Raw genomic sequence first — 8,278 nt, forward strand, 5'->3', positions numbered from 1 at the left:
ACCCTCCATCTTTCTTTCTAGCTTTTGTATTTTGAGAGCCTTGAACTCTGGATCCTCCCATCTCTGCTTCTGCAGTGCTGGGATCACAGACAAGCGCCATCATGACCAGCATGCCTGTTTTTGGGCAGAGGCTCACACTGTAGCCCAGACTGGCCTGCAACTCCCTTTAAGGCTGGCTGCTTACTGAGAGAGATCCTCTCACCTCAGCTTCCTGAATGATGGTAACCACCATGTCTGAGTCCTACTTTCTTCAGCTAGCTCTTCTCATTTTCAGGCTTCTAGTACTAACCCTCATGATACACACACTGTGTCTTCAGAGTTTACCTACACTCCAGAGTTGATCCCGATTGAGGATTCAGAATCCCCCTTTCTTCTTACAGGACTCACGGGATCTTTCTTTACCTGTTTTCCCTGACTTAATCTTCACCCCTCACATGTGAGAAGAGAGATAGATAGCAAAACTACTCTCCAGGAGTCTGTTTCAGTTTTCATTTTCTGAAAATTAGCCTATGAAATAAAATGGAGTTCTGTCTTGTGGATGGGTGCGTGTTCTGGGCCCACATAATTTAGTGACAGACACAGTACTGCACTCCATGGAAAGTGTTCCAAGTCAGATGAATTTTACCTGGAAGCTGATTTTAAATAAATAAATAGCGGAGCTGGAGAGATGGCTCAGCAGTTAAGACCACTGGCTGCTCTTTCAGAGGTCCTGAGTTCAATTCCCAGCAACCACATGGTAGCTCACAACCATCTGTAATGGAATCTGATGCCCTCTTTGGTGTGTCTGAAGACAGTGACAGTGTACTCATATAAATTAAGTAAATAAAACTGTAAAAAAAAAGATAGCAAGGGAAAATGTAATCCCTCTATAAGACAAACATTTGGCATCATGTCTCTTGAAATATCAAAAATGTAATAGAAAATACTCTCTGAGCTTAAGAGTCATACTTTGAGAATATGGTTTCCATCTGTATTGGCTCAGAGTTTCTTTTTATTCACTCCTTATCTTACCAGGACACACAGACTGGCCTGGAATTTGCAGTCCTGCCCACCTCATTGCCTCATGTAGAGAATGCTGTTTTGAAATAACACTAACCCTGGGGGCTGGAGAGATGGCTCAGCGGTTAAGAGCACTGACTGCTCTTCCAAAAGTCCTGAGTTCAATTCCCAGCAACCACATGGTGGCTCACAACCGTCTGTAATGGGATCTGACACTCTCTTCTGGTGTGTCTGGCTACAGTGTACTCGTATACATAAAGTAAACAAATCTTAAAAAAAGAAAAATAGGGCTGGTGAGATGGCTCAGTGGGTAAGAGCACCCGACTGCTCTTCCGAAGGTCCAGAGTTCAAATCCCAGCAACCACATGGTGGCTCACAACCATCCGCAACGAGATCTGGCGCCCTCTTCTGGAGTGTCTGAAGACAGCTACAGTGTACTTACATATAATAAATAAATCTTTAAAAAAAAAAAAGAAAAAAAGAAAAATAACACTAACCCATAACAAAATTCAATTTAGAATGCTAACTTTAAAAGTTAAGTATAGGCCGGGCGTGGTGGCGTGTGCCTTTAATCCCAGCACTCAGGAGGCAGAGGCAGGTGGATTTCTGAGTTCGAGGCCAGTCTGGTCTACAAAGTGAGTTCCAGGACAGCCAGGGCTATACAGAGAAAGCCTGTCTCGGACTCCCCCCCCCCCAAAAAAAAGTTAAGTACAAAAGGAGGAAACAACCTAAAATTTCATTACTCTCTACTCAGTGCCTATCATATGTCAGGCACTTTGGAAATTTCCAAGCTGTCTCACATAGTCCCTTCTTCTGGAGGTAAATGCAATTAGCTTCACTGGTCAGAAGAGGAATTGTATAGTGCAGGAGGATTAGTCACTTGCCCAGGGTTCCTGGTGAATAATTGGCAAAGCTAAGATTTCTACACCGGTGTCTTGGATATCAAAACCAGACACATAGCCCTTGTCTGAAGATGAAAGCAAACAACTATTTTGCAAATATCTTCAGCATGCTGGACTTTGCAATAGACACTGCAGTCTTGGGATGCAGAGTGAAGTTCCCCTGAGGATCTACCTCTGAACGTTCACAGCTCTGTTAAGAACCTCATGTCACATAGGTGTCTCCATTGGCAGCACAAACCGTTTGGAGGGAGTTGATAAGAGGTTCTTGGGTTTAAGATGTCATATTTGACCTATGGCTTCTTTGGGACCATGAAATGAACATTAAAGCTTCCAAGTACTCAGTATTGAACACATTTGAGAGCCTGGTTTGTCAACCATGACAATTAATATATCCTTCTTTACCTTATGCTGCATCAGAGCTGATATCAGAGTTGAAGTGGAAATGTATCATGTTGAGTGCGAGTGTACTTCCTGGCTCTCTCTAGATCCACCTCTCACTTCACCATCCTTGCTCCCTCCCTGCCACCCTCACTCCATCCCTGCCCTTCCTCGGGTTCCGTTTCCTTGGTCACACAGCCTTGCTCCTTAACAACCTATTTCTCCTCTTCCTTACCACCTACATCGACACCCCTAAGCCAGCCAGCCCTCTGCCCCCACTCCCTAACATCACCCCTCTAGCCTGGTCCCTTGATGCCTGCCCCCTCCCTCCCTCCCTCTCAACCCGCCTCCTGTGTCTCCCAGCCCTGCTCTGACGTGGGAGGTGAGGGGGGTGGGGGGTTGGATGACTCACAGTGTTATGATGCAGTTCCACAACACACAGCCACATTTACCCACAGACCGAGGTACAGAGCAAGAGGCAACCTCTGCCCCCCAGCAGCTGTCCAGCCTGCAGTCCCAGACCTCAGCCCCTCAACTACCCTCCCCCAATCCCATCCCCTTCCCAACTGAAGGAGCCAACAGAGAAGAGAGAAGAGTGAACAGAAAGATTGAGAGAGATAGACGGAGATCTCTGGAGCAGACCTCAAGGTGAGGGGGGCAGCCCTTCTCCAAATCAATTTTTCCCCTTCGCAAATTACCTCTTCCTGCTGTATGTTGCTTTCTCTCCTTTGCAAAAGCATTATTCATCCACCCTTTGTCCTCCCTTCCCCCTCCCTGCTGCCTCCGCTCGCTCCTCTCTCTCAGCTCCTCCATCCTTCCCCAAGCTCTGACGATTCTCTCGCACTTATTTCCCGGCAACTTTGGCTGCAGCATCAGACATCACTGTTTATTGTTTTTGCTAACAGTGCAGACCCCCAGAGTCAGCCCTGGGAGCTGGCTGCTCTGCTAATTATTCGGACCATACCATACTGAAAATGCCTGGTCCAGGGGGAGGCGAAACCTCAAAGCAATTGAATACATCCGTTGTGAGCACAAGTCCCGCTCCCCTTTTTATTCCCTGAGAGGCACTGGATTCGCACCTAGTTCCACCTGTCTCTGCCTTGTCACTTTGGCTCTCAGTTGCCAGTCTTCCCAGGCGCAAACCCTTCTGCTCCCCCCACCTCCCACAGTCCAGCCTCATCTCAGCTTCAGGGACTTGTCCTCTTCCCAGCACTCACCTTTGTTTGTTTTGTTTTCTGACCTCAGTTATTTCTTCGATTTGTTTCACCCCATGACGAGAGAGGGCAGAAATGGGAGAAATGACCCCAACTCTCCTTTTTATGATTTTTTTATTTTTATTTATTTTTTGTCCTTTGCAGCTTCTCCTCTGCTGGACAGAGAAGCAGGAGGGGACAGGGAGGGAGGCGTGACAGTGACGGAAGGACAGGGCTAGGGAAGAAGATAGCGGGAGGGGGCAAACCTGGCATCTCCTAGTCCCTTGAGTAGGTGTTTCAAGGTGGCACCTTGAGGTGAACTAAAGGCAAACTTGAAGGAAGATCAAGGAAGTGATGCTGAACTGTAGCAAGAAGGGCCAGAATACAATGTCACCCTGAACTCAGCTCAAGGTGTCTTCCTGGGACTCAAGACAACAGTAGAGGACCAAAAACTGAAGATGGTCTCACTCAGGGGGATTTGCGGAGACTGCATGACAGCCCTTGGAGACAATAGAAGACTCGGGTGCTTATGGCCACCATGGAGGAGAGGAGAACAGACTGTTTATTTGGGTAACTGAAGCTGTGCTGCCTCCTCTGCTTGGTGGTCTAGCATCACCAGAGCACTTAGCGGGCATCTCTGAAGGAGACACAGGCCACCCCACCTACAGCTGCAGGATACTCCACTAGAGAGGCAGAGGCACATCACCTGCTTATCGGAGTTAACAGAAGACACCTCCCTCCTTATCCTCTGCCTGCAGTGCCCTCAGCCACTTTGGGACTGGAGTGTGAGCAGATCCCAGTGTCTCAGGATTCTTATCCCCGCAATTATCTCACTGCTGCTGTCCTGGCACTGGCATTTGCTCTAGCTCCTGGGAAGAGAAATGTTTTCTGCCTTGTGCCCCAAAGCCCAGCTTTTAAAAATAAGGTGTCCCCTTACCTTGTTGTCTCCTATTAAGGTTGCTCTCACTCTATAGCACACAGCCCAGAAACCTGGCTTCTGATGTGCTGCCTACTTTCTACCAGCCTAGCTGTCAGACTTGCTGGAGGAAAGATAATTCTCCTCCTAGGGCTAGGCGCTGGTCTTTAACTCAGAGCTAAGGCAACGGTAAGTAACGAGATCAGAGGACCAGAAGCTAGGAAGACAGCAAGTGCTCCCTCTAATCTGGGAGCTCTATCATCCCAGGATGCAGGATTGAGGAACAGCCAGGGGTAAGGTCTTCAATACTGAAGAAGCTACCAAGTTCTATGGAGTTCCAGGGCGCAGGACTCAACGGCAGGCGAGTGCTGAAACACTGTGTATACCCATCTGCCTGCCCCTCTTTCCTTCCTTCCCAAAATATGGGCTAATTGTATTGCAAATGGAGGCCTTGGGACAGGAAAAAAAAAAAAGCTAAACAAACAAATCCAACTTCCAGGAAGACCTGACTCTTAAAAAGGTTCCAATCTCCTCCCATTAGGGTGCAGTTCCTCACAGAACTGGACACAAGGTGGGCCTCTGCAGGTGATGTTGCACTCAAGGCAGTGTCTGTGCCAGCAGGCTGCTCTCAATGGAAAATGCTAGAGGCTGCTACTGTCTCTGGAGAGAGAAAGGTACCAAATCCCTGGCCATGGCACAAGACGCCTGGAACCGCTGCCAGAACAGAATGGGACTCTAGGGGACAGAAAGTGCAACGAGAGGCTGAGGGCTGGTGGTGATGGGGACGGTGCAGATGAACTGAGCCCCATCTTCTCTAGCCAATCAAAAGCGTCTCCTTGTGAAGTCCTACCTCCGCTGATGCACCTTCTTCTCTTGCCAGGTGACTTCCCATTTCTATCTGGTTCTCGTCTGGGGGGGGCCCTGGCAGGGCAGCCCCCCCACACTGCTACTGTCCTGAAACACGGCTCTAGCCAATCTGCTCCGCTGCTTTACCTGCGACCGTCTCTGTGGGGGCTGCACCGCACCAGCCCCTCCAGCCCGCCAGGGCATCGTCCTCCAACCGGTCATGCCCAGCTGTGACCCTGGCCCGGCCCCCGCATGTTTACCCACCAAGACTTTCCGCAGTTACCTGCCCCGTTGCCACCGCACTTACAGTTGCGTCCACTGTCGAGCACACTTGGCCAAACACGATGAGCTTATTTCCAAGGTAACGCTGAAGTGAGGGCCTGCCACTCCCCCAGTCTTTTACTCCAGGCAGTGGGGCTAAGGGATACCCAGTAGTCACTGTCTGTCCTGTTTCCACAGTCCTTCCAAGGAAGCCATGGCCGGGCCTACCTGTTTAACTCCGTGTGAGTCCACCTCTTTCTTTCTGTGTGTGTGTGTGTGTGTGTGTATGTATACTTATGTTTCAACAGCTTTCCTCTTTGCAAAATGGGGGCGAGTCTTCAAAGGGACCTGGTACTCCTGGTTCTAGTATCCCCTCTATAAAGGGGTTAAGAAACGCAGTTTAGTTTCGTGGGGCGAAAGATGGCCCAAGCACAGATTCTAGAGGGGTGGACCGCTGAAGGCATGTTCCCCAGGTAGAGATCCTTTTGGGTTGGTTGGGGGCTGGACTGACAGAACAACCCTACTGTGTGCTGGGTCCTTGTTTCCTGAGACAGGGTCAACGTGGGTTGTGGGCCAGCTGAACAGCGCCTCCTGCTCACAGGACTCCACTCGGTAGCTGACATTTTCTGCGAAAGCTGCAAGACCACACTGGGCTGGAAATATGTAAGTATTGGAAGACTAGACAGTCCCCGTGGCTCTCCAGACATGTCCACACGGCAGGCCTTCACATAGTCCACAGAGGGAGCTTGGCATCGGGTTGGCCTAGGTGGCGGTAGAGGGGAGCCATTCTTTCCCATAGTCATTTCTTCACTCCCCTCCCCCAACCCCAGGAACAAGCTTTTGAGACCAGCCAGAAATACAAAGAAGGGAAGTACATCATTGAGATGTCACACATGGTGAAAGACAACGGCTGGGATTGAGGGGCTCAGCAGCCTGTGACCCTCCTCCGCATGCCCCACCCTCCTCACACCAGTCTCCTGGCCCTGCTGAGCAGTCCACACCAGCATGAGTACTGCCCACCCCTGGGGAAACCTGGTTCCAAGTGACCTCCTCCTTCCTCCCCCCTGTCACAGCAGTACCAGGTTCTTTGGAACAGGAGCCTGGGATACCCCAGGGGTGTCTAAGGCTCAGGAGTGGGTAGCAGTCAGGGAAATACACAATAGGGGAAGGAGAGAACTATGGCACCAGAAACCAAGTGATGGCAGGGCGCAAACTCAGGCAGATAGGACTATGAATTACCAAATGTTGATCAGCCTTTTTTTTTTTTTTTTTTTTAATAAACAGGACAAACATTGGTGGTGGGGCTAGACCACAGAAAAGCAAAGATGGAGTGAAATTCTGGTCTCCAGATATCAGGGCCCCAGAGTCTGAGGGTAGTTTATCCACCTCCATTCTTGGTTAAAAAAAAAAAAAAGGATCAGGGATGGGGCCAATAGATGGAAAACCAAACCCTAGACCCTGGGAATCAGTTACAGGGGTTTCCATTTCACTCCACTGTTTACCTTAGCACTAAAGAGGCACTTTCAAGTATCTAATCTTTGCCATTGGGTGGGGTGGGAAAAGCTGCTCCAAGAACAGCCCCCACCCCCAGCCGGCTGTTGCCAGAGAGAGCAGTCTTTACAGGCATTCCCCAAGGCTCAGCCACTGCTCCCGAGGTCCCCGTCCTCTGAAGGAGGCGGATCATCAGCGCTGAGGGACCAGTCTTTCCTGTGACTGCCACCAGCGAACGAAACTTTTGTATGATACATAAAGTGTTTGGGTCTATTTTTAATAAAAAGGGGAAAAGCAACTGTGAGGTGGCTGTCCTGGCTTTCCTTCCTTAGGTGCGGACCTTGTACTGTCCTCTGTATGCACACAAGCAAGGAAGGGTCACCCCACCCCTTTTAAACCAGTAGGAGGCAGCAGTTGCTTTGTTTGTGGCAAGATCCTCCTCCACCTGTTTCACAAGCGGTAAGCATCCAGGTGAACCAAGAGGCGTGGGTTTTGATGAGCTTGTCCAAAGGGAAGGAATATCTAAGTGTCTTCAGTCCCCTGGGCCTCTCCCCAGTGAGGCTACTTTTTATCAGATTCAGGATGAGCAGCTAGGGTAAACTTACTCCACAGTTTAGTGTTTTCTTGTGTATCCATTATTTGGGGAAGGAGGGTATCCTAAAATGTCTTAATTCATGGATACCCTTGAGGCTAAAATGAAAATCTATGGGGCGAGATGCTGCTGGCAGTTGATCTAAAGTATAGCATCAACATAAAAGTGTGATGTGAGGAACATGGCTGGAGTGCACTGATGTGAAACTGGAGAGGCCCAGCCCCTATAGAGCAAGACTATATTTATGGTAAAAAGTCATCTGTTATAAGTTACATTCTTATTTCTAGATACACTCGTGGGCACTGCAAATATTTATAGGTATGTATTAATTGCCAGGCGTTGTTCTGAACTCCGGGGACGTGTGGCGAGCAAGCCAGCCATGGGCAGACTTTTTGGAACTCTGAAACTAGTGGCCAGAAAGAACCTAATTAATCCCAACAGAAGATAATATGGGCTCTAGTCCAGACTAGCTCCCTAAATCTGAGGCATCAGGGATGGCTTCCCAAAAGAGAGACCATGTTGGAAAGATGGGCAGAAAAAGGACAAGATGAGAATTTCAGACAGAACTGTGTTGTGTGGCACAAGCTGGAACATGAGGATGAGACATGAGAGATTAGAGTGGGAGAAACAAGATCTCAAGGACACTGGGAAAGCATGGGCAAACTGTTATTCTGAAAGTCTTATGTAGCCTAGGCTGGCC

At 49.2% G+C, this 8,278-nt stretch overlaps 1 protein-coding gene across 2 annotated transcripts; it reads left to right on the forward strand.

Moving 5' to 3' along the window:
* The first annotated feature begins 2,691 nt into the window (after positions 1–2,691).
* Positions 2,692–7,564, forward strand: Ypel4 (yippee like 4). Of its 2 annotated transcripts, XM_021155740.2 has the most exons (6): positions 2,708–2,927; positions 4,930–5,062; positions 5,269–5,595; positions 5,694–5,737; positions 6,050–6,158; positions 6,326–7,564. In XM_021155740.2, the coding sequence occupies exons 3-6, from the start codon at positions 5,455–5,457 to the stop codon at positions 6,413–6,415; spliced, it is 384 nt and encodes a 127-aa protein (XP_021011399.1). In that variant the 5' UTR covers positions 2,708–2,927; positions 4,930–5,062; positions 5,269–5,454; the 3' UTR covers positions 6,416–7,564. The 2 variants fall into 2 exon arrangements, with proteins under 2 accessions (XP_029340480.1, XP_021011399.1); XM_029484620.1 differs by lacking the exon at positions 4,930–5,062 and having other exon boundaries at positions 2,692–2,927.
* The last annotated feature ends 714 nt before the right edge of the window (positions 7,565–8,278 follow it).

Source organism: Mus caroli, chromosome 2 (assembly GCF_900094665.2).
Source record: "Mus caroli chromosome 2, CAROLI_EIJ_v1.1, whole genome shotgun sequence".
NCBI classification, from domain to species: Eukaryota; Metazoa; Chordata; class Mammalia; order Rodentia; family Muridae; genus Mus; species Mus caroli.

What these genes read in the sequence shown, in the direction of transcription:
- Ypel4 (XM_029484620.1), top strand. Translation starts at nt 5,455, where the DNA reads ATGCCCAGCTGTGACCCTGGCCCGGCCCCCGCATGTTTACCCACCAAG. An exon ending in ACGATGAGCTTATTTCCAAG is followed by an intron (nt 5,596 to 5,693) that starts GTAACGCTGAAG and finishes CTGTTTCCACAG; the next exon opens with TCCTTCCAAGGAAGCCATGG. An exon ending in CCACACTGGGCTGGAAATAT is followed by an intron (nt 6,159 to 6,325) that starts GTAAGTATTGGA and finishes CCCCAACCCCAG; the next exon opens with GAACAAGCTTTTGAGACCAG.